The sequence below is a fragment of the Caretta caretta genome, chromosome 8 (assembly GCF_965140235.1).
Source record: "Caretta caretta isolate rCarCar2 chromosome 8, rCarCar1.hap1, whole genome shotgun sequence".
NCBI classification, from domain to species: domain Eukaryota; kingdom Metazoa; phylum Chordata; order Testudines; family Cheloniidae; genus Caretta; species Caretta caretta.
The window spans coordinates 60,018,090-60,044,383 of NC_134213.1; the positions used below are offsets into that span (position 1 = coordinate 60,018,090).

The 26,294-nt window shown below is 39.3% G+C and overlaps 1 protein-coding gene across 5 annotated transcripts in view; it reads right to left on the minus strand.

Annotated features, from left to right (window-relative positions):
• The window catches only part of BRINP3 (BMP/retinoic acid inducible neural specific 3), a 291,595-nt gene that overhangs the window by 116,025 nt on the left and 149,276 nt on the right, over positions 1–26,294 (minus strand). For all 5 annotated transcript variants that reach the window (XM_048861076.2, XM_048861079.2, XM_048861078.2 and 2 more), the window contains 2 exons: positions 15,295–15,485; positions 2,161–2,351 (listed from right to left, as the gene is read on the minus strand). In XM_048861076.2, the coding sequence (XP_048717033.1) occupies positions 2,161–2,351; positions 15,295–15,485 (382 nt within the window). The remainder of the gene's footprint in view (positions 1–2,160; positions 2,352–15,294; positions 15,486–26,294) is intronic.

The window sequence follows — 26,294 nt, forward strand, 5'->3', positions numbered from 1 at the left end:
GAGATTTTCAAAGCCATCTCAGAGATTTGGATGCTCAATTTCCATTAAATTTAATGTGAATTGTAACTCTAATTCTTGAATTTCCAACTTGTCAGTAATCCTTTTGTTTGTTTATTTTAATTATTTGATCCATTTCCAACATATCACATAAAACAAGGATTTTAGATCCTTTAAAAAATTATGGGGTGAATTTTTCACCAATTCTGGCACATTTATTTGATAAGGTGCCAGAGAATGTCATCAAGGAGCTAGCTCTAAATGTTCTGTCTCTAGCAGAGAAGGATTTCCTTGGCACAGGCCCTGTGTAAGACCGTTATAAGGCTGCTTTCAGAGGATCCCCTATCACTGACATAGGGAGTGGAGATTCTGAGCAACACTGTGTCCCATAGACAGACCAGGGAAGATGTTGTAACTTAGAAAAGTCTAAATTATCCAACATCTGGAGCACCTCAGGATTGGGAGTGCACAAACATGTCTTAAAGCCATCAAACCCACAGCTCCTCCTGGACTGTGAGGTCTGTAGAATTTCACCCATGCTATTTTAGGCCCTGATCCTGTATGATCTGCCACAGGTGCAGGGATCTGCCTGTGAGGTGGGTTTTGTAGAATTTGGACCCTATTCTAACTACAACATCAATGAAATTTGTATAAATAAAATGGCTGAAATATAAGATCACAATGAGAGTTGACTGTTGTTACACACGATCTGATACCCATCTACTTTAAAAGAACCAAATGCAGTGTTTTGAAAACTTGTGGAGGGGGTGGGGGGACACCAAAACATATTTCCTTCCTGTCAGTGCTCTTTCATTCCAAATTTCAGTTAGCATTACGTTTTTCTAGTGAATAAAATGCTCTGAAAATGGAAATGTCGTGCAAATACTAACAGACCCCTCAATCAGTGTGATAGTACAGCATACATAATTTCATACATTGGTATTGTCACATATGACGTTTACCATTTTCTAGAGGCCTGCTGCAGTTGATTACCTCAATCAGACATGTGTGATCTTGAACACCTTCTTTGTAATTTGCAGATGTGTTGATGGACTCTAGTTTCCATTTGTATGCATCTCATGAATGGTGATGGGATCCGGGGGTAACAAGGTGATTTTGTGCTGTTTGCTAAAAGCTTTGGTATATAGTTAGTACTCATTACCCAAGTCATTATCTCCATTTGCCAATATTTAATTTTTTGCTGATTTGTTTTGTGTGTCCTTTTAATATAAAGGAAAGGCCTCCTTTCTAAACCTCAAAGAGAAGTGTATTTTTCAATTTACTTCAGATCTGCATATTACATAATACTGTTTGAAGGACAAAAGTAATAAGACACTATGTACTATGATACTGTAAATAATCAACTAATATAGTTGAAAACCAGAAACTGGTAACTAAGGGCCTAATTCAAAGCCCCATCAAGAGAAGGAAAAGATTCCTGTTGACTTCAGTAGATTCTGGAGTAAAAGCTTTATAATGAAGGCACCTTCTATTAAAAGTACAATTCAATTTGCTTCTCTGTCTGATAGGAAGTCCTGTCCTGAGAGAAGCTATTTCTGCTAAGTAAACTTACGCTAACCATTGCCATTAAAGGTGTGTATTATTTCTACGCTTGTTTTAAAAGCACAGCTGGACAGATGTACAAATGCATAGATATTGCTTCATACAATACATACACAGATAACCTACACTACAGGGAGGGAGGGATATTGAGCACTGGCCTGCTAAACTCAGGGTTGTGAGTTCAATCCTTGAGGGGGCCATTTAGGGATCTGGGCCAAAATTGGGGATAGCTCCTGCTTTGAGCAGGGGGTTGGACTAAATGACCTCCTGATGTCCCTTCCCACCCTGATATTCTATGCTGAATCACTGGGGAAATCCTAAGGCAGTTGAGTAAGCAGGCTTGGGCACTGCTTTGTTCTGGAACATGAAAGGGATATATTTTTCAAAAACAGGTGTCTACGATCAAATGTATGGATGATAATGATGATAGATAAATAATCACTGGGAAATTGCAAATTGTGTGTCAGAGTATTTTTACACATTTATTCATTTCGTAACAAGTCTGTTTTATCAGTGAAATCCCAGGCATGTCTGGTAAGGGGAGGATCTACTTAATCTGTGAAAATGTTTGCGGCTAGACTCCAGAGCGACTTCTCATACCTTGATGGCAGTGGAGGCAATTTGAATATGGTGAAGTCTACGGAGAGTACTGTCCCTGTCAATGAAGTAAGAGGCTGCCAGTTGGTGCAGAGTCTCCAGAGTCACAGAAGAACTGTTGGTGCTGGGATCACTTCCTTCTGATCGCTTACTCAGCTTCCGCTTGTCGACAAAAATTGTGAGTGACTCCTCTCCTGTATAAACAATATATTAAAACAATCAGTTACATCTTCCATATCTCTTATTTTGCCTGAACTATGTTGCAAGGCCAATGGTGTTAAAAGTTACTGTGTAAAGTTAGGCTCCTAAGAAAGAGAGTTCCGAAAGCATTAGTGGCAAGCATCAAACTCCCATGGAAGATAAGGGCCTAACTACTATTTGTGCCTTGAAATCACTCATGGGAGTTTAGGGCCTAACTGTTGTTTATGTCTTTGAAATTCTCCCTCTTAAGTCCATATTTAGGCATCTTAGACAGAAGCCTAATTTCCAAAAATGCTGAGCACCAAGCATTTTCCAATGAAGTCCATAGGACTCTTCGGGTGTCCAGTGCTTTTGAGAATCAGGCCACTTGTCTAGTTGCCTCAGTTACCGAGGTTTGAAAATCTAGGCCTAAAAATGTAATACCATTCTTCTGGCACTTATTAGAAGTCAGAAGAGAAAGACAGTTTTCATATTTCTGGTTCCTTAATTGACTGTATAATAAAATGATAAAAACACAATAGGCCAAATTCAATCCTTGTGTACCTCCAATGTTTCCAGTGGAGTTACACCAGGAATGAGTTTCCTTCAAGGGATCCAACCTTACTTGCTTATCCTCAATATATATTTTTCTGCAGATTTAGTTTGCCTGAGAGCTAGATTTAGAGGCTGTCTCCAAACCTTTATTTTTATTGTATTAATTGCTTATACAAAAGAAAAATACCAGTATTATACTTTAGACCTGACTTTATTATTATTTATTATTTTTACTGTGTCTTTTCATACATTTCTCATCTGGACTCAAAGCTAGGTACCCTATTATGCACATGGACTGAAGTGTTTACTAGTAAATGTTGTATTGGAATCCTCTAATATCGGGTGATTAAATTTTTAAAGGGTCGGGCATGACCAGTTCTTTCTTGCTGCCTTTGCACCACTGCAGCAACACAAAGCTGAGCTAAACCCAATGTAGTCAACAAATTAAGGTAAGTTTACAATTCCTTTGCATCACTACCACTGAATAGTGCAACACTGGTGGAAGAGGAATCTTGCCTCAGGCCTCTTTTACATAACATTCTGTAACTGGAAAAAAGACTTCCAAAGTGGAGCTATGTTTACAAATGCAAAAATAAGATCCAAGAGGACTGCTACATCAGAGCTTTACCTGTTCTCCTATTTCTTTCCGTTCCTTTTCTTATAGAAAAATCCTACAGGTTTTAGAAAATTATGTCCGTGCTATAGATTTCTGTAAGATTGTTAAAAAAACAAAACAGCCTCCCCCTGAATATCATTCTCTACTAAACTGTTAAAGTAATTTCTATAGAGCCTTTTTTATAAGATTACTATTAAATTTTACAGGAAATTTCCCATAAGGTTCATGTTTGCTTCTCATAGAAGAGGTGTGTGGGTTTTGTTTTTTTTTTGTTCGTTTTTTTTTAATTTTGACACTTAATGATGATCTTTTGTTCTGCTGACTTCCACGCTTTTGTTCTGCTGACTTCCACAGGAAGAAGATTTCATGCTTAATTTTGTGATGGGTTTAAATGAAATCATAAAATGCCACTGCAGAAAATAAAACTTAAAAGTAAGAATCTGATGGTGATGTAGTAACATTTACTCCTGTGCCACACAAGTCCAAGTTAATCAAAAACTCACCTTTCAAGTCTCTGGTTGCTAATTTTGGATTTTCAGAGATTAATCTGCCCATGAATTGAATGAGCAATACCAGTTCGCCTTAACTTTAGATGCCAAATATCTACAGAGACTACTGTTTCCTTATTCCCAGTAGGGAATCTATCCCATTATAGTCAGAGTTGATGCTTGTACTAGTTTCATTGCATACCCATCTGTTGTGATGGCATTATGCCCACTCACAAGATGGTACGCCAATTTCAAGTGGGCATATGTGCCAACAAATATAGCTGTAGAATTATAACGTGTGGGATGCAAAAATTGACAAACTCTAAAAGAATATACTGTTGGTGGCAACAATTCCAATTTAAGAACACATGTTTCAGTGCAAGAGATCACATCTGTTGACTCTTGTAAGGATTATACAGTCACCAAATACCTTTTGACTGGAAATTTCATTTCGAATTCTTCATTGGGAGAAGGAAAAGTATTTTCATGTTAATCTAAGACAATCAACGGCCTCTGTAATGTTTTTTTTCCTGAAGGCCACCATCCTGGAAATTCACATGCAATGCTAAATCCAACAGTCCCTACTCTGCCAATACTACTGCAAATTGAAGGAGAGGTTTTCTTTGTCTGAGTTAAGACCAGAAAGGTTTGACCCAAAATACTGGTTTTACTCTGGAGCAGACAACTGTTATCTTAGAGTCTTACCGAAGGATTTTCTGAAGTGGATCAAATGGGCAGAACCTGCCAGAATTCAGCCCATTGTATTTATGCTCTTCCTCCTGCCATTACCTGTAAGATGGATGTTTGTACATAGCTTGAGCTGCAAGGAAATGTGAATCCTCTTAGCCTCCATAGATACTAGGATTGTTCCCCTCTCGTTCCCCAGTCTCTGTTATCAGAAGTAGACATAGAATTACTTTTTACTTAACTGCTGTTACAAACTGCTGTACATAAGTAGCAAATGCTTGTGGGGAGGGTCAACAAAGCCTAGTGGATCTTCCTGGGATGTGAAAGAGACAAGAATTTGGCCCCAAATTATTTTTAACAGATTCTGGCTCCAGACTACATATTGTCATGGTTCAAATATAGCTGTAAAATAGTTTTACAAACCATGCCACAAAATTATAACTGTGTTAAATCCCTTTACAAGATATGGAGTGACAGACTGAGTCAAGGTTAAGTGACAGGCTAAGCCTCAACCTTTTACTTTGTGTAATTACTTCAACGATTTGCTGAGCCTTTTGTCTTCCATGTGACAACCTCTTTGACATTTGGAAAGGACAGCAACTACACAGCAACTTGTTTGAGATAAGTAACTGTCAATGAGTAAGGGAGTGTCCAGCATAATTCATTGCAAAAAAACAAAGTACAAAAAATCCCTGCATAAATCAGGGGAATGCATCAGATTTTTTACTTTTCCTGCAGTTTTCCATTAGCCCTAGTGAGGTGTTTTTCCTTTAAAGTGACTATCACAATGAGCTTGATCATCCTTCCATTTGAAATCAACAGCCAAGCTATCAATCCATTGCAAGATAAATGGTAACATCCCCTCAAACTTGAGAAAAATCCTTGCAAAATCCCTTATGATTTTCTGCATATTTTGCGATTATTTCTCTTTTCAGTAGCCACTTTTAAAGCCCCCTAACTATTCTACAGCTGGTTGAAAACTTTTTCAGTGGAAAATTGGATTTATGACAGAATGGAATTTTTCACAGAGGTTGTCTTTCCACAGAAAATTTAGGATTTTTTTCATTGTAATATTTCAGCAAAAATATATGGAAATGTTTGTGGATAATATTAACCAAAATGAAGGTTTGTTTGCCCCCCCCCCCCAAAAAAAATGGCTGTATGAAAAAATATACTTGGGACTTGGCTCTACTTAGCACATTGTCCTATTATCACAGTCTGGTTCAAGTCCATTCTTGCCTTATGTGAGGGATGAGGCGAGGGTTATCATGGCAAGCAAAACATTGTTCTCATTCCTACCTCTCTACTCTGTGTTCTGCTTCCTGAGAAGTACATTTTGTTTCAGATCCGCTGTAACAAGCTTGAAAAGAGCTGAATATTTTCACTGAATCAAATCAAACAAAACTACGTTTTGTCCAATGTTAAGCTCAGGCATGCATATAGAATAATATCGATTCAGGGACATGCTACAACTGTTTAGACAAGAGGATCTAACAATTTTTTCTCCCTTAGCTCATGATAAAACAGATAACTGTACATATTAAAATTTATTAATACTGGCTGGGACTTTCAAAGAAGACTTAAGGAATTAGACATCCAGCTCCCATTGAATTTTAGTGGAATTTCCACATCTACTGCCCTCAGACTCCTTTCAAAAGCCCAGCCATTATCATCATTATGTACATTTATATCCCAGTAGCACCTAGAGGTTTCAACCAGGTTGGGGCTCCATTCTCATAAGCACTGTATAGGCAGATAGTAAATGACAGGCTCTGTCCCAAAGAACTACTCAGAGAGGAGAAGTGAAGGACTGGAAGAGCTTTACATTGTATAAATAAAAATAGTTTCTTATAATTTAGTGCTTGATTCTGCCCCCATTACTCACTGTGAGTAGTACCTTGTTCATCGGACAGTCCCATTTGAAATCTATGGTGACTACATGAGGAATTAGGTGCTACTCAGCCTGTGAAAGGGGGTGGGGTAGAAATTTGTCCTAAGACAGGAGGAAACATCGCGTAGCAAATGAGCACTTTTCTGGAAATGTTTGTAATTGGTCCTGAAATCTATGCTGAATATAATGATAGGATAGTACAAAGTATCATATATGTAACTTGAATCCTGTGAGTCTAGGGAATGGTGAAGAGGTTTTAAGAGAATCCAGGACAATCTTCCCTCAAGAAATTTGGGATTGATTCTCCTTTACACGAAGGTTCCCATATACTTGGGGCCTTACAGTGGGTGTAAATGTCCATTTTAGGCCCCTTTAATGGTTAAGGTGATGTAAAGGGCCATTGGTGTAAATGAGTGTCAGGGCATTTGTTTTGGAAAATACCTGCCACACGGTGCAACATGGGACATTTCAAAGATAAAATAACTCCTCGCCAGAAGTATTCTTATGAATGCATCTCTGGCAAGGCTGATTTGGCACTAGCCAGAGATGGAGTGAACTACATTTTTACAAACAAAAAACCCCAGAAATCCCCACACAATATGACTTCTCTGTCATATCTGAAACATGGATGAATCTTTCTTACCAGCTGTAGTCTGCAACCATGAAATAGGCTAAGAAGACATCTAAGCATTAGCTAAAAAATAGATGTGATTTAGAAAACTATTCAAGGTTATGAGTCTTAAGAACTGAAAAGGATTAATGACAGTGAATAATAATGTGGTTTTTTTTGTTTGGGTTTTTTTTTATTCAGCATCAGATCCACACAGCTGTGCTTTCTGCAATTTCTAAAATCAGTATTTTCTCTTTGGTTTACAAAATTCAGGAGGCAGATTGCTTCAGTTTCCTAGGGTAAAAAAGAAGTAGCATAAAAATACATTTTGTTCCTGCTCACAAAATAACTCCATATAATCCAATAATTGGTTCAAGAGATTAGCAGACCCTCTATGCTGATGCTTTATTACCGTGTAGCTGCTATCATTAACAGATGTTCGTCAATGGATAGTGACTGACATTCACACTCTAAAGTGACCTTCGCACAATATATTCCGATGTGCCCTCAAGCCCCGGCATTTACAAGACTCTTATTTAGTCTATATATTTAATTATTTCTAGGTTTATAAAAACATATTTTCCAGGATTTATATTTGAAATTTAAACTCTTCAACTGAAACAAATTTTCTGCATGCTGTCTCTCAAAAAATGCCTGCAAAACAAGAGTGGGTGTTTGAAAATGAACAGAGATATAACCAATTTGTGGCCATTTAACTGGGAAAAGTCTGTACAATAGTTTATAAATGGCATTCAAAAGTAAAGAATTAAAGCTGTGTGGGTCTTAAGAACGTCTTCAATAATTATTTAAATAAAAAATGCAAATAGTCAGCATTGATACAAGTAGACTTATAATAATACTATAACAGCTGTAACTAAATATAAATGTCTGTGGCTGGAGAAAATGTATTTTTATAATGTGCAACAATAAATATTCATATTAAAGTACTTAGAACTATTATCTGCCTCACGTAACTTAGTCTTTCAGCTCAAAAATACATCTATCTTCTTCTGATTCCCTCTTCCTGATCGTAATAAAAGGATCATAAAGCTGTGTTTCAAATTATAGTTAAAGTCTGAAATGTTATAGGTATAAATTAAGTGATACTGTCATTAAGCAGGAAGATCAGTGATTAAATTTGCAAGACAAAATTTATTTTTTTATTTATACACCTATGTCCCCAATTATCAGTATAGAGCTCTGTATGTTTTTAACCTAAGTTGGTAGAAATAAGCTTAGGGGGTCTTTCACGCGGGTCCCCACATCTGTACCCTAGAGTTCAGAGTGGGGAGGGAACCCTGACAACAACATTCAGAGGAAAAAAGTTGGACCTTTTGCATTGTGCGCTGCTCACGGGAGAATCTTTGCACATTTTGGGCCTTTCAGAGCTTCTAGGTCAAAAGCCTACATGAAATTTAAAAATAAAAATCCTTTTAGAATCCTCTTGCAGACTGTCATACTGAAGGGACTGAGGAGGGGCAATTCACTCATTGCCACTTTTCTAATTTTGGGCTGGGCTGTAACCTTACACTCCAGCCTGAATAAGAAGGCACTGTGCTGCTCCAGGAGTTGGGTAGCAACTAGATTCCATTGCACAGACTGGAACAGTGGGGAGGGGGACACTTGGTTCCACTCACACAGCGGTGTGTGAGGTTACCTCACAAGTTCCGGCCATTCAGATGGTCCATGCAGGGAAACTCATGAGTGACCCTTTGTATGTTTCTGATGCCTGGTGGGTTAGTGCAATATACCACAACATCCTTCTAGGCATTACAGTCTTGCCCATATTGCTTTCCATTATGAGATATTTGACGTTCCTTAACCACTTAGCCACAATTTCTAACAGAAATAAGAGCAACTAGAAATGCTGTCTTCCGTGTTATAACAACATAAAATATTGTATAACTTCAGAGGTCTCATTTTAGAATGCCCTTGAGGAGTATATTTCTATGTTTGTGAATAAAGAGTTGAGAACATTTCACAGACAACCATGTGCAAGCATTCCCTTTATGGTCAAAAAGGGATAGTCACGCAAGCCAAGTGGTCGCAGAGGCACACAAATCTTACTGCAAGGTCAGTCATTTGCCAAGTTTTCTTTTATGCCCATGAATACAAATTTTCAGGAGCACTATTAAAAAAAAGAAATGTGCATATTTGGCTTGGTCTTTTCTTATCAGAGAGTATAAAGGCAATAGCCCTTTCAGAGGCATAATCAAAGGAAAGGTAAAAGTGTGGTATTATGTGGGGGGACTACTACAGCTATATGTTAATGAAGCAGGGAAGTGCATGTTTTAGGATTCCCCATATACTCTAACCCCAAAAGGAATTCTAACAACAGAAAAGGGGACTATGTATATGATATTAGGTGTCACTTGACAACAATCTTATAAAATACTAATTTCCTGAATTTAGTTTAGATGGTTTAATTTTCAAATGCTCAGTGCCCGCTGCACCAAAGCCAATGGGAAATGTAGGTATACTCATCACCTCTGAAAAACGAGGCTGTGTCTTTAAGCCCAAGTCCCCTAAAGTCAATGGAAAGGTTCCCACTGTCTTCGTTTGCTTTTGGGTAGTGTTTTGTACAGGCTGGGATTTTCAAGTGCCTTTGAAACTCACAGCTTCAAGGTTTAAGGGGCTTGGGATGAAGCTGCCCAGCAGCACAGCAGGGGTAAAAAAAGGAGTCTTTGGGCCCAGTGAGCCTTTCCTCGTTATACTTGCAATCAACGTCATGCCTGGGGTGCGGGGGAGAAAGGGAGAGAGCCTGGCTCAGTTCAGGGCTGGCTGGCAAAGAGGCAGGCACTAGCTGTCGCTCTCCATGAGAGGAAGGGTCACTAGCGTAACAGCCAAAGCAGCCACCAGGGAGTATGTACTGTCTCCCCAGCCACAGGAGACTGTGGAGGAGACCTAGGAGTCTAAGGCAAATGAGGTAACTGAGTGACTGAAGCCCAGAGCCAATGTGAGGTTCAGCCTCACCAAATTTATGGCTGCCCTGCCCGAAGGAGCTTGGGACCATGGCAGGATGCTGTCCAAGACACATATGAGGGCACTATTGGAGGCCCAGCCACCCCAGCAAATGGGACAATAGGAAATATGCTCCCAACTGAAGCGACAGTGATAGGAAGTAGTCTAGAGTGGTGGATTGAGACTGGGAGGGCCCCCTGTTCAAGTTTCGACTCACGCAGGGCACGGGCCTGGGACTCAGTGGAGTGGGAGGGCCCAAATCCCCTGACCCCATCGCCTAGAAGACTGAGGCACTTTGACCAGGGAAACATGGGGCTGGCAGTCAAGCACACCAACCACTAGGCTGCCTGGCCCTCCAAGCACCCTGTTACAGGTCTCCTCCTCAAAAGGCATTGAACAACAGCAAATTATTTGTGGTCCAGGGATACAGATGCTCAGTACTTCCGATGGATCGAACCCTATCATTTTTACTCTGTAATAGCAGAATTCTGGTATGTGACCCAGGGTTCAACAGTCATTATCAAAAAATTATCTTTTCCCCAATCTGAAAAGCTTCCAGATGTAGAACTCCAATAGAAGGAAACAATGGTCCCCCACAAGGACGATTTGCAGGATCTGGATTTCAGTGCTGTATAATTTTTTGTAATAATTATCAAATATGTAGGGTCCTCCTAACCACATTTACATCAATGGACATTTTACCACTGCATTCAATGAAGTCAGGATGTCACCTCTAGTGTCTAAGTACTGTCCCTGTCCTGGAGAGCTCACACTTGGCTATGGGAAATTACCAGCAATCCTGGAAGTTTTGTATCAAATGAAGTGCCAGTAACAGATTGCTGATCAACACGTGTACAATTTGTTCTTAGATTTCAATTAAATTAGGATGTATTTGCCACAGAAGTACTATTTCTTAAAATGATGATATAATTTAATGTTTTGTTTTAAATTATTAAGGTGGCACAGAAATTCAACGTACTTCTGAAATGCTCTTTTCCAAGATCACATTTCACTTGTTATGGAACTCAGATATCAGCCAAAGGAGAATAGGGTTACTGTCATTTTATTAATATATGGTTGGAATTCAGTTATGAAATACATTAAAGAAAACCATTCCTCAGGTGAATAAGGGCTTTTGACAAGATTGCCCTGCAAGAATAATACTCAAATCACTGGAAATATCTTTAATATAATCACCCACCAAGGAATAAAACTGCACCTCTAAAATGTCATTTCATTTTGTAATGTCTGGTTGGGTAATCTGTGTGCTAATTCTCTTTTATGCAGAACAATTTATACACCTCTACCCTGGTATAACGCAGTCCTCAGGAGCCAAAAAAAATCTTACCGCGTTATATTGAACTTGCTTTGGCCTCAAGCATTTCTGTTAATAGTCACTTCCCGCCCCCTGACTGACCCCTCAGAACCCCCGACCCATCGAACCCCCCACCTCCAGCTCCCTGTCCTCTGACTTCCCCGACCCCTATCCACATCCCCACCCCCTGACAGGCCCCCCGGGACTCCCACACCCTATCCAACGCCTCCGTCACCTGACCGCCCTACTCCCAGAACCTCTGAACCATCCAACCCTCCCTGCTCCCTGTCCCCTGACCACTCCCAGCCCCCCCGAGACCCTCTGCCCCTTATCCAACCCCTCGGCCCTGGCTCGGCACCCTTAACACGCCGCTCAGAGCGGTGTGTTGGAGCCAGACACGCTGACGTGCTGATCTGCCGGAGCACACAGCCCCACCACCTAGAGTTTCCGAGTAACAGCCGTGTAAGTCTGTATTCGCAAAAAGAAAAGGAGTACTTGTGGCACCTTAGAGACTAACCAATTTATTTGAGCATGAGCTTTCGTGAGCTACAACTCACTTCCTCGGATGCATATCGTGGAAACTGCAGAAGATATTATATACACTATATAATGTATATAATATAATCTGTGTGTATATAATGTCTTCTGCAGTTTCCACGATATGCATCCGAGGAAGTGAGCTATAGCTCACAAAAGCTCATGCTCAAATAAATTGGTTAGTCTCTAAGGTGCCACAAGTACCCCCTAGAGTGCTGCTTTACCACGTTATATCCAAATTTGTGTTATATCGGGTTGCATTATATTGGGGTACAGGTGTACTCTGTAGTTAACACTAGGCCTCCATGATGGAGTGTATAAGCTCCACATGGGGGAGCCAAGGGTTAACGAGCTGCATTGGGCCCAGAAGGCCCTACCCAGCTGCACCTGCTGGGCATACTCACATTGGAGGCAGATCTTAAAAGGGAGGCACCCTGTTCAGTCATGATGGACAGAGCAAGGGCGTAGTCCTATGCTGTTAGCACCTGCAGAGAGGCCATAGGAGCTCCTCACTGCCTGGACCAGACCCTGCTGCTGAGCTTCCAGAGCTCCTGGAGACCGGGAATGGTGGGCCATGATTGAAGGAGAAGAGCCTCCAGCCCACAGTCAGTGAGAACCTAAGAGTCCCCAAGCCTAGCTCTGTTGTGACTTTGGAGAGGTAGAGGCCATGGTATGAGGTGACTCAGGGAGCAGGTTTAGTGGTGTCTACCTGGCAGGCCATATATCCAACCTGCTAGTCACAGGGCCCCGGGTTGGAACCTGGTGGTCACAGGGCCGTGGTGGAGCAGAAGGTCCTGAGTTTCCCTACCGTTAGCCACACAGACTCTCACCACTGAGCAATGCAGCTGGACTTGGACCCTCCAACAGCCCCTATCCTAGAGTTCTTCAATCTGTTGTGAAACTGGATCCTAGTTACACACTGAACCATCATTTTCCAAAACATGACATAGGGATTTAGATACACAGCTTCTCTTATTGTTAATGGGATCAGGTTTAAGTACATTTCTGGCCTGTTTTGAAAAAAAATAATTTAACAGACTAACTGTAGCCTGATTCTCAGGAAGATGGAGCAATAGTATGCAGAATCTACAGCAAAGTAGCTTTAAAAGGTTTCCTAGCTGGATATCCATTTGTTGATGGACTGCCTTCTGTTGATGCTGCGTCTTTCAGCTACTATAATTGGGCCCAATATTTGAACGAGTTGTAGTAGGGACTCTAATAGTCACAGCAAAATATCATTTTGCTTAAAGACTAAATATTGTGGAGCAGCCTTCCTGAGATAGAAGGATGGCAAAGAGCAGAGAACTCAGAAAGAACCCCCAGTGTCTTAGACAGGGTGGACCTGGGGGCTCTATTCTTTCCCATCACCACAATTGCCTGCAGTGAAGGAAGAAGTGTCTTATCAATGGAGAGTCAGTTATGGGCCCCATGAAACATATGTTGGGGCAACATGATGGCTTGTTCTCCTGCCTTGGATACCAAATGCTTTTTCTTTGCAAAGACCTGACCCAGAAGACAATAATAGAAATCAAGGTGTGGAAAAGACCTTGAGAGGTCAACAAGTCCAGTGCTCTGAGCTGAGGCAGGACCAAGTAAACCAAGACAATCCCTGGCAGGTGTTTGTCCAATGTGTGCTTAAAAATCTCCAATGTTGGGGATTCCGCAGCCTCTGTTGCAAGCCTATTCCAGTGCTTAAATACCCTTAAAGTGTTTCCTAATATCTCACCTAAATCTACCTTGCTGCAGATTAAACCCATTAGTTCTTGTTCTACCATCAGTGGATATGGAAAACAATTTATCACAGTCGTCAACATATTTGAACGCTTATCATGTCCCCCATCAAGCTCCTTTTCACAAGACTAAACATGCTCAGTTTTTGTTTTTTTTAATCTTTCCTCTTAGGTCAGGTTTTCTAAACCTTTTTATCATTTTTGGTGTTTATCTCTGGACTCTGCAATCTAGCCACACCTTTCCTAAAGTGTGGCACCGAGAACTGGACATGCTACTCTAGCTGAGGCCTCACCAATGCCACCAGAAAAGGACAATTATCTCCCCATGTCTTATATACATCACTGCTGTTAATACACCCCAGAATTATGATAGCCTTTTTTGCAACTGCATCACATTGTTGACTCATTCAATTTGTTATCCACTATAACCCACCGATCCTTTCCAGAAGTACTACCTCCTAATCAATTAGTCCCCATTTTTGTAGTTGTATATTTCATTTTTCCTTCCTAAATGAAGTACTTTGCACTTGTCTTTATTGAGTTTCATCTTGTTGAATTCAGACCAATTCCCCAATTTGTCAAAGTCATTTTGAATTCTAATCCTGTCCTCCAATGGATATGCAAACCCTCCAAGCTTGGCGTTATCTGCACATTTTATAAGCATACTCTCCACTCCATTATCCAAGACACCAATCAAAATATTGAGTACTGTAGTACCTAGGACTAACCCTTGTGCAATCCCATTAGATACACCCTACAAGTTTGACAAGGAACAGTGATAATTACTTCATGAATAAAGTCTTTCAACCAGTTGTGCATCCACCTTATAGTAATTTCATCTAGACCACATTTCCCTAGTTTGCTTATGAGTCACGTGGGACTGTTTTCAAAGGCCTTACTAAATCAAGCTATAACAGGTCTACAGCTTCCCCTCTATCCAGTAGGCCAATTACCCTGTCAAAGAAGGAAATTAGGTTGGTTTGACATAATTTGTTCTTGACAAATCTATGTTGGCTATTCCTTATAATCCTAGTACCCTTTAGGTTCTTAAAAACTTATTGTTTAATCATTTGGTCCAGTATTTTGCCAGGTATCAAAGTATTGTAACTGAGCCAGTATCATAACTGAGCTCAGCATGGATGCAATGAGGAACTTCGTTGTTCTGTAGGCCAATTGTTTTAATCCAATTTCCAAATTTCATAACTGAAAAATTGGAAATGTTCATGTTATTCACTTGCAAATAGAACTATTTTGACTAAAAATGCAAAATGTCATGCCTTTGAATTTCTGCAAAATGTTTAAAAATGTCCAAATAAATCATTAAAACGGTTTTGTATTGGTTGATCGAACATAACTTGAACAAAATGATGGCTAAGCATTAACAAGACAGAGACCTCAGATCTTCAGTCAGGCCCTATGTTCTCAGCTAGAAAAGTTAATTGAAGGATTTGATGTTAATGGTATTGATAATATAAAAGTAGCAATTTATACGCACTCTGACCGTTTGTGGTTATTTTTATAATGGCGCTGTATGCATAACAAAGCTGTTTCCTATCACTGACCATACCTCCCAAGGTAGCTGACAGTAGGAAATGTGTCCCATATTTCTTGATAAGGTTCTCTGTGATTTGCTGAAGGGTTGGGCGACGTCCTAGTAGTCTTATGTTGCGAAAGAATTCTGGTGCGAGAGGCAGTGGGGAGCCGAGGAAATTTCTTCTTTCAACTGCTAGATTGTTTACTTTCCAGCGGCCAAACTCTCTGCAAAACAAAACAATCCTCATTCAGAAATGCATCATTCAGACAAATGTTTTCATTTGCAAAGTACACCGCTCTGTTCCCTAGCTAGGGGCAATGTATTACAACAAGCCTTGCTTGTGATGCTCTGTCATGGATTATATACACATGGAACAAGCAACAAGTATTATTTATTAGAAATGGAGGGAATACTCCATAACAAAATTGTCATGTGGAGAAGAAATAAATAAGCCACTTAGGATGCACCAGTTCCTATTGCTTTTGTTCAGCCTGTGATGTGACCATAACTCCAGAACAACTTGATTTTGTTAGGCACTGAATATAAATTCAGAATTATACAAGGTTCAACATAAAATAAGGGTTTTTTGTTAGCACTTTGTAAAGGAAATTAAAAATATCATTGTTAAGAGCACAATTTCTTTTGCACAATAATCTCCCTGTCTACTTTAGCTCACTACTTTAAAGGCATTAGAAAGACATTGTCAGCCTCCATTTGGCCAAGCAGAGACCTTGCTGAAGTTTCTGGTGCTTTTGACCCTGATTTTGAAACATATTCTTCAAGCAGATCAGATTCTCGGAAACAGAATGCACTTTTCTATGTAAAGATGAAGCTAAATAAATTCAAAGACCAAATGCAACATGCACCCATCCCCCATTTCAAAATAAATCAGTGATTGCAATGAAAGCAAACAAGTCAATTAAGCAGTAATAAACACATCTTTTATTGATTTACTTACCAATTAAGATGTAGCAGAGAGTTATTAGCAAAAGGACATGTTGTCCTCAAAATCTAATCAAGGGACTATTTTTATTTCTCAATGTCTGCAGTAGCTTTGCCTTTATGAAGTGCTTTTGTTTTGGTTTTGTTTTGGTTTGGTTTTTCTTTCAGAGTAAAGTCATGGCCTGGTTTCTGGCTACTACAGTGATATAACATATGGGCTGCTTTTTAGGGTAAAAGGATTGTCACTTGGATGGATATGTCCCTCCCCCCTTTTGAAATGATATCACGTAAAAGCAAAAATTCATTTTTAGAGTGCTTGAAAAACCCTACAGAAAGTCCCAGCTAAATAAAGAGATGACATATATTTTCAGAATACAAAAAATCCAGAATGCAAGACAAGAATAAAGATTGTGGGCTGTAATACACAATGCAATGCAAATGGCTAAGTAGTTAGAATGGCTGGGATAGGTCATGTGATAAATAGCGCTTTATTTTCTATTTGTCATATTATTTGGAGTCATAAACTTCTCTATCAGCAAAGAGTCTGCACAGCACCAGTGGTCCATGGACCATAGTTTAGAAATCACTTAAACCCTTTTTTTACTTTTTTAAAAAGATTGTCTCCCACAAATGTACTCTACTCTGAAGCAGATATGAGGCTGTGACAACATGTACCGTCACAAATCTCAACTGCTCCTGCACTATTTTAGTCTGTGGAAGAGAAGAATGGGGGGTGGGGGGATTTGATAGCTGCTTTCAACTACCTAAAAGGGGGGTTCCAAAGAGGATGGATCTAGACTGTTCTCAGTGGTAGCTGATGACAGAACAAGGTGTAATGGTCAAGTTGCAGTGGGGGAGGTTTAGGTTGGATATTAGGAAAAACTTTTTCACTAGGAGGGTGGTGAAACACTGGAATGCGTTACCTAGGGAGGTGGTGGAATCTCCTTCCTTAGATATTTTTAAGGTCAGGCTTGACAAAGCCCTGGCTGGGATTATTTATTTGGGGATTGGTCCTGCTTTGAGCAGGGGGTTGGACTAGATGACCACCTGAGGTCCCTTCCAACCCTGATATTCTATGATTCTATGATTCTATTGAAATGGATTTTGTTTCCCTTTAAGTTAATACCAAAATAAATTAACAAAACATTCTTCTCTTACAGAAGTAAGCCCTAGCTATTGAACAACTGAATACCCAAATACTACATACCACTGTCTTGTGCTTGGACAAAGCTGATTATATATTAACTTGATTTAATCAATAACCTGATTTAATCAATAACTTAATGAAGAAGAACTGTGGAAGAAAACATTACATATTTTGTGATTGTCAGTATACTGGGTGCTTTCATTTCAACATATCCAAAAAAGCTACCTCAGTTATAGCACCTGGACGTACCATCAAGATAAAGATGCTTTGACAGCAAGATTAAAATGCAAGCTTTTAATTAAATATTCATATAAAATACATGTTATATCTTTCTGGAGTCTTTTCTTACAAACTTACTGTCCGGCTAATGATCTGTGTCAAAACTGAGTTTCAAACACATGGAGAATAAAGAAAAAGGGGAAAATATTATACGAGATAGTTGGCACTTCTCCTTGGATTTTCAGTGTCATAGATTTTTTGGCTGGAAGAGATCATTATGATAATCTAGTCTGATTATCATGACTTCCCTCATAACACAGACCATAGAATGTTACCCAATGATTCCTACATCTATAACAACAACTTGTGGTTGAACAAGTGCATGTTGTTTAGAAAGACAGACAAGCCTGATTTAAAGACACCAACCAATAAAGAATTTACCAAATTTCTTAATAATCTATTAGTATGAGTAATTACTTTTAGTGTTAACTTATATTTTATTTACAGTTTGAACTTCACTGATTTCAACTTCAAACCCTTGGATTTCATAATGCTCTCGTCAACTAGATTAAAGAGACCTCTAGTGTCAGATGTCTTTTCTCCATGTAAATAATTAAAGACCATGATTGAGTTGCCTCTTAATCTTCTCCAAGATAAATGAAATTAAGGTCCTTTAGAGTCTCATTTTAAAGGCATGTTTTCCAGACTACAAATCATTCTTGTAGCTCTTTTCTGAACCATGTCCAATTTTTTTTTTTTAAATATCAACACCAGAATATGTATTCCAGTTGGGCTCACAGATGCCAGATTCAGAGACAATATCACCTCCTTTCTCTTTCTTAAAAGTCCTCTCTTTATACATCCAGGTATTGTGTTAGTCTTCTAACATAATATAAAATTTCTTCGGTTTTATTATCTCTACTAGCAGTTCCACCACTAATGGGGTCTTGTACTTCTTTTTTACATATAATACACAAACAAGGGGATTGTTCCATAAATTTAATGACCGGTAGATTTAAAACAACTAAATTGAAATAATTTTTTCACACAGCAGGTAATCAGCCTTTGGGGCAGTCTTTGCTATAGAAGGTCAGGGGACTAAAGTTGTAAGTTGAATTTTAAAAATGGCTGGACAGTTTTGTGTCCCTGTCACAGGTTGATCTTGGGCTAGTAAAGGGTTCAACACCCAACTCTGATCTCTGCCTGGCTCCCCTCCTAAACTGTAGTATTTGGAGAACAGAGAGCACAGACCTGGTTGACTCAGAGCCAGCCCTTCTGGGAGATATCAGTGGCAACCTATTCTCAACAAGCAGAAGTGTGCTGTCCTGGACATGTGGCCTGAGGAAGGACCAGCAATAATTCCTAGTTGATGAGTAGTAGGAGCTGCTTAGGAACCTCTACATGGGGAAGCCTGAGGTGAGACTTAAGAGTCTGGAATTGACTGAGTTGGCAAGAAGGAATCCTGAGAGATCCCAAACCTCCTGTTTGAGATATTTTGTGTTGATATGAAACCAAACCCCAGAAGGAGGGATGCTGCTGTCTGAGACTTTATTCAACCAGCAGGGGCAAGATTGGTTTGGAGTGGGCTGAGGAAGTACTCCCTTCTCTACAAAGGAAGAGAAACTGAGATCACAGACCCATAATATTTGTAGATATAAATGCTACAATATGTACTGTCAAATATGACATTTAAGGGCCAAAAAAGTTCAGGAAGAATTCCCTGCCCTTTACAAAAAACACACATGGCTACTGTTGAATCATAAAAGATGATGGATTAGTTCATTCTGTCCATCTTACTACTAAGGGTTGTTCCTATTTTTCATCTACTAAAGACTATACTTAACTCATTTCTAGTGTGCCAAGCGATGGCGCTTCCACAAACCTCAGAGGTTATAGAATTATAGAAATGTAGGACTGGAAGGAACCTCAAGAGGTCATCAAGTCCAGTCCCCTGAATTCAAGGCAGGACTAAGAATTACCCAGACCATTCTACAGGTGTTTATGTAACCTACTCCTATAAACCTCCAATGATGGAGATTCTACAACCTCCCTAACTATTTATTTCAGTGCTTAACTACCCTGACAGGAAGTTTTTCCTAATGTCCAACTTAAACTGCCCTTGCTGCACTTTAAGCCCCTTGCTTCTTGTTCTATCCTCAAAGGTTAAAAAGAACAATTTTCCTCCATCCTCCTTGTAAAAACCTTTTATGTAAATGAAAATTGTTAGCATGTCCCCCTGTGAGTCTTCTCTTCTCCAGACTAAACAAACACATTTTTTTCCAAGCTTCCATCATAGGTTATGTTTTGAAGACCTTTGAGCATTTTTGTTACTCTCCTCTGGATTTTCTCCAATTTGTTCGCATCTTTCCTGAAATATGACACCCAGACCTGGACAAAATGCTCCAACTGAGGCCTTATCAGCATGGAGTAGAGCAGAAGAATTACTTCTTATTCCTTGCTTGCAACTCTCCTGCTAATACATCCCAGGATGATGATCACATTTTTTGCAACAGTGTTACAATCTGTTGACTCATATCATGTGATTCACTAAAACCCCCAGATCCCTTTCCACAGTACTCCTTCCTAGGCAGTCATTTTGTATGTGTGCAATTGATTGTTCCTTCCTAAGCGGAGTACTTTGCATTTGTCTTCATTGAATTTCATCCTGTTTACTTCAGACCATTTCTCCAGTTTGTCCAGATCATTTTGCATTTTAATCCTATCCTCCAAAGTACTCTCAACCCTCCCAGCTTGGTATTGTTCTCAAAACTTTATAAGTGTACTCTCTGTGCCATTATCTAAATCATTTATGAAGATATTGAAGAGAACTGGTCCCAGGACCAATTCCTGTGGGAACCCAGCTTGACTGTGATCCATTCCATGGGATATCAGATAGCATTCACAAGAAGCTTCTTTTTTCCTGAAATTATGCCTATTTTTCTCTTTCTTAATTGTATTATTATGCCACATAATTCTTCTTCTTCCCTGGTGTTTTACACCCTGCAAGTATTGTCATGTCCCTGCTTAGTTATTGCTTAGCCAAGTTTAAATATATATAATATAATCTTGTAATCATTGTTTCTACTACAATCTCTCCAGCTCTCTAACCACTTTTTATACTGCATATGCATTATTCTTCCTCTGACATATGAAATATCAGGCTTTGTCCACTGCCAGAGGCAGAACACTAACAGTAGACCAGGCAGTCTTAATGATCTTCCTAATATGGTAAAGCCTGTGTTCCAAAGTCAGTGGGGGTACCATTCATCAAAATAACACTTTCCTCCAGAACAGCAGAGCATCAGTGCTGGTTCCTACTCAAGAAAACCAATTATGCCTTGCATACAAACACTGGAAGTATTAGATGCCTATCCCTTCCTCTTCCTCTGCTGTTAAAGAGCCAAAAACAGCAGCCTGTTTTGGTGCTATGAAGTAGTAAAGAATTAGTAGCAGGTGCTACCAACTACATGCCCACTTATTTTCAGTCCAAATGATAGGTCAGCTATTGGATGGAGTTCTCTAAAGTTCAGGGCCAAGTCTCTTGTAGCAAAGGATGACGGCTTTGAGTTGGTTGGTTTGCAAGTGAGAAAAGATTTAGTAACTCTGGTCCAGAGAACTGAAACTATAATGGAAACACATGAGCTAAGCTATTGTGAAAGTCCATGAAAACTGTTCACTCCTTCTTCTGTACAAAGTAACTATAGGTTTCTACCACTCCCCAAAAAACTGGTTACTGGCTGGTTACCTAACAGCAAAATGCTGAAGCATAATTGTGCCAAATATGCCCAGCTGTATTATATGCATGCCACAGACTCTCTATTTGCTGAACAGGTCTGTGCCATTCATTCAATGTAGGGTGAGCTTAGAAGAAAGATGATCAGCCAGAGAGAAAATAAAAGTACATGATACAGTCCAAAGTCATCTATTTTTTTAAATTCAATATTATTTCCTTATTTTATTAATTTAATTTTCTTCTTTTTCAACTATGCTATGGCACTAATAATGATGTTCAAAAACCCTGGGTTTGTGGACAAGACATCGATGCATGATTTTGTAGCATCCTCACAGATGCAGGAACTAATTTCCTGGCAGGAACTATGGAAAGCCTTTGGGAAGCTCATGGGGTAAATCACTTGGTTGCCACTCCTTACCACCATCAAACAAATGGCATGGTGGAGAAGTTTAATGGAACTTTGGGGACCATGATACATAAATTCGTAAATGAACACTCCAATGATTGGGACTTAGTGTTGCAGCAGTTGCTCTTTGCCAACAGAGCTGTACCACATCCCAGTTTAGGGTTTTCACCATTTGAATTTACATATGGCCGTGAGATTAAGGGGCCATTACGGTTGGTGAAGCAACAATGGGAGGGATTTACACCTTCTCCAGGAACTAGCATTCTGGACTTTGTAACCAACCTACAAAACACCCTCCGAATCTCTCTAGCCCTTGCTAAAGAAAACCTACAGGATGCTCAAAAAGAGCAAAAAGCCTGGTATGATAAACATGCCAGAGAGTGTTCCTTCAAAGTAGGGGGACCAGGTCATGGTCTTAAAGGCGCTCCAGGCCCCTAAAATGGAAGCGTTGTGGGAAGGGCCATTCACAGTCAGTGGCAGTTTGGACTGATAATCAAGAAGATGTCCATCCAATCCATTCTGAAACAGCCAAGTCAGCCTTGCTCATAATTCTGGTCTATGCCTTCATTCTGCACTGTCTGAAGTGTGATATTAATTTCAAGATGTGGCATGTAACAATCATGATAAAAATGTTGCTCATCTTAATTTCTGAGGTAGAGGTTCCAACACTACGCCAAAATTGCTCAGCCAGATCCAGCTCTTCTATGAAGTCTTGACATCACAAAAATATTTTTTTCCCCATTGTCATCTGCTAGAAGTGGGGATCTATTATCCAGGTTTCTATTACTCACCAACTGCAAATATGAAAATTCTTTTTAACCAATATTGTGAAATATCAGCATTGATCATATGTATGCAAGATGAAAAAAATTCACGTTTTGCAAGGCAAACACTCATGAAGCAAAACTAGCAATATTGCTGAGATTCATTTAGGAATTTTTTGTAGAGTTCATGCTTTTTAATCTTGCCTATTTTAAATGTTTTTGTTTTAAAGATGTGTAAGTTATTAAACTTCAAATGCACTGAAAAGCTATGGATTTCTTTCTGTAACCTAATACAACAATCTTTTGAATCATTTCCCACATTTGTACAATACACTGAATATTGTGTATTCTTGGGTTCCCAGCAGAGGTGGAATGAACACATATCTGCAGGTATAGCTGAATCCCTGGCACTAGTGCTAGACTCTTCGATTTTAAAGTTTATCTATAGAAAAATCAGTTCCAATACCAAAAAGGAGAAATATTATAAAGCAAGATAAATACAGTAACTTTATAGTCACTTTATCTAAAGTTCAGCACCAATAGATTACTAAGGTCCAGCATCTGCAATTGGGTGTCCCTGGACAGACCTTATGCCTGTGGAAAGTCTAATTTAAATCTATGGGGCCCTGCATTAATACAGTGTGTCTGCCTTCATGGACCTGACTAACAGGATCGGCTAGAACAAAAGAAAAATTCTGTATGGTAGAAATCTAACTCTTCTCCTTTCTGGACTCAGTCTTATTACATAAAAGCATGTAGGTTTCTAGCAGAGACTGGGAAATCTCTTGAAAGTGGGCCCACATCAAATAACCACCCTGGCTTAGGAATCAATAGAAGGGAAAAAATACACAAATTTGGAAGGAAGGAAGGACCAGAAAAATGCTGTTGGAGGAAATAAAACATAAATCTGCATCAAGAGCACAGGAGATGATGATGATGATGATGACAGGCACTTTCCATATAAATCATAAAGGAAGCACACTCTGGTAAAATTTATCTTTAATATTTCTGTAAGGCATTGGGGACAGTGTTTGGTTATATACATTCTTCCATCTCTCATTATTTGTATTAAATTAGTTCCCCACTGATAGTGGGGGGGGGGCATTGTGCTAGGTTTTGTATGTACACATAGTAAGGAACAGGCCCTGTCCAGAAGAGTTTACACCCCAAGAGAATGAATTTGACTGTCTTGTCCAAGGTTATATAGGAATTGAACTGAAGACAGATCTCCTGAGTCTCAAACCAATGCCTTATCCATAACACTATTCTCCCTCTCCAGGCTCATTCCATTTCTTATAACAATGGATGGATACATGAGGATATCTAAATACTATGTCTGGTATAGTGTATAGATTTGTGTGATTAAAATATACAGGGGCAAATCCTCAGCTGTAGTTAATCATCTTAGCTTTGGTGATTTCAATGTAGCTATGTTGATTTATACCAGCTTCGGATCTCGCCCATATTCTACACTGTTTGCAAATTACTTATTCTGTATAACATCCTTTTTTTATGACTAACACTTGGCAAGGAAGAAATATATTCCAGAAGTATTGTTTATGGTTATCTTACTGTTATACAATTTTTATTTATGTGCGTTTACACTGTCTAGAATTACACATTTGAAAATGGAGTGCCTCTACTGACTTCAGATTTCCATGGGTGTAACTCTTACAGAAATTGGCCCTCATACTCTGTTTTGACATTCTGGAATAACATAATCCTCTGCTATAGCTTTTGTAGGATAGATCGAATGATAATGTGGTGGTTAACAAATAATCTTCTGCAAATTCTTTGTGCATATGTTCATTTTTTACTACTTTGCTCTTTTGGGAAATGTATGGCTGCCATTTTTTGCGCTTAACTTTTTTACCACAATATAAGCATGCTCTACTGTTCAGTGATATTAAATGCTCTCTAGCTGCACACAAAAAAACATGCAAATTTCTTTTGCCTTTTCCCTGTATTGTGCTTCCTGCCTCCCGGACACTATACAGAGAAATCATTGTCCCCAAAACATTCAAAAAGAAACACACAATCTGATCTAAATACAATGGCATTAGTATTCCTCCCACCTGTGGTGGTGTAAATCAGAAGTAACTCCACTGAAGTCAAAGGAATTAAATTGAGCCCAATGTATATATACACATAGATGGTAAAGAGACATTTAGGTTGAGATTTTCAAAGGAGACTGAGTAAATTAGTTACTTGAATTTCAATAGGAGTTCAGTACCTAGCTCCCTTAGGCTCCTGTGAAAAGCTAAGTTTTAAAACAAATATCCACTGAAGGAACAAAGTTTTGTTCATTTGATGCATTTAGTTTTCCTTCTGGCTTCCATAAATGACAAATATACAGAGGTTAATTGTGAAACTCATAAGCAGCACTTTCACTAACGTCAAAGCACTTAGGATCCAAGGGTTGATTTTGCTTCTATATAATTATGGCACTAAATTTAGAATACGGCTTATAACATGCACATTAGAGATTTTAGATGAAGTTGGGTCTGCAAAGATACCTGTAAAAGCTCTGAATACATTGAAAAAATTCTACATCAGATACTTAATTTCTCTGCATAGTCCAACTATGAGATTCATTTTTTATACTACGCAAACTTTTCTTAGAAAGGTTCTTTTTGCAGAACAATTAAAAAAAATTAAGGAATATGTTCAAATGAGATCCAGATAAGGCACTGGTTAAGTAAATTACACCACCACAGAATTTGCAATTGATTGGGAATGATCAAGACTTTCAGTAATTTAATTTCACTCGATAATGGGTTTAGGGAAGAAAGAGTGTTATAAACAATCAACATATGTGATATAGAGTGATACACCACTTTACAATTCAGGATACATACGAAAAGAAGAAAAATTAATTATCATCATTAAAATAATTCATTAGGCCATTATATATCTTGTAAACAAATTTTAATCTTAGGTGTTTACTATTACTCACTTGCATTGTGACAGTGCCTTAGAATCTGAGTCATGGACCAGGAACCCATTGTGCTAGGTGTTGTACAAATACATAATAGAAAGGCAGGCCCTGCCCCAAATATCTTAACAATCTAAGTATAAATCAAAAGACAACAGGCGAACTGAGAAAAGACTCATCGTCATGATAAGGTGTGGTCTCAGCACACTAACCATTTTCAATTTTTTATAGGTATAAGAATTTAAGGAGAGATTTGAAGGAGGACAGTTGTGTGGACAATTATGGGGAGTTTCTCCAATGCATGAGTGGCAGCATAGGGGAAAACAGGAAGGTGCTTATTTGAAAACTTAACAAGCGAGCAAAGGAGGCTGGCATCATGAGCTGATCAGAGATGGCAGTCGGCATCTCAACAATAAATGAGAGGTGATGAAGGCAAATTGCTTATTTTTGATGTGATGCTGAAAGGGGAGCAAGTGGAGAGATGCAGTGAGAGGGGTGACAGTCAAAGCAACAAGCTAGGAAAGCGATCTTTGCAACAGCCGTCTGAATAGGTATGAGTAGGGCCCTACCAAATTCACAGCCATGAAAAATTCACAGACCTGGAAATCTGGTCTTTTGTGTGCTTTTACTCTATACTGTACAGATTTAATGGGGGAGACCAGCATTTCTCAAATTGGGGGTCCTGACCGAAAAGGGAGTTGCGGGGAGGAGGGGGTCGCAAGTTTATTTTAGGAGTGCTGCGGTATTGCCACCCTTACTTCTCTGCTGCCTTGTTAGCTGGTTGGTCAGAGAGCAGTGGCTATTAGCCAGGTGCCAGCTCTGAAGGCAGCGCCCCACCAGCGGCAGGCCAGAAGTAAGGGTGGCAATCCCATCCCATGCCACGCTTA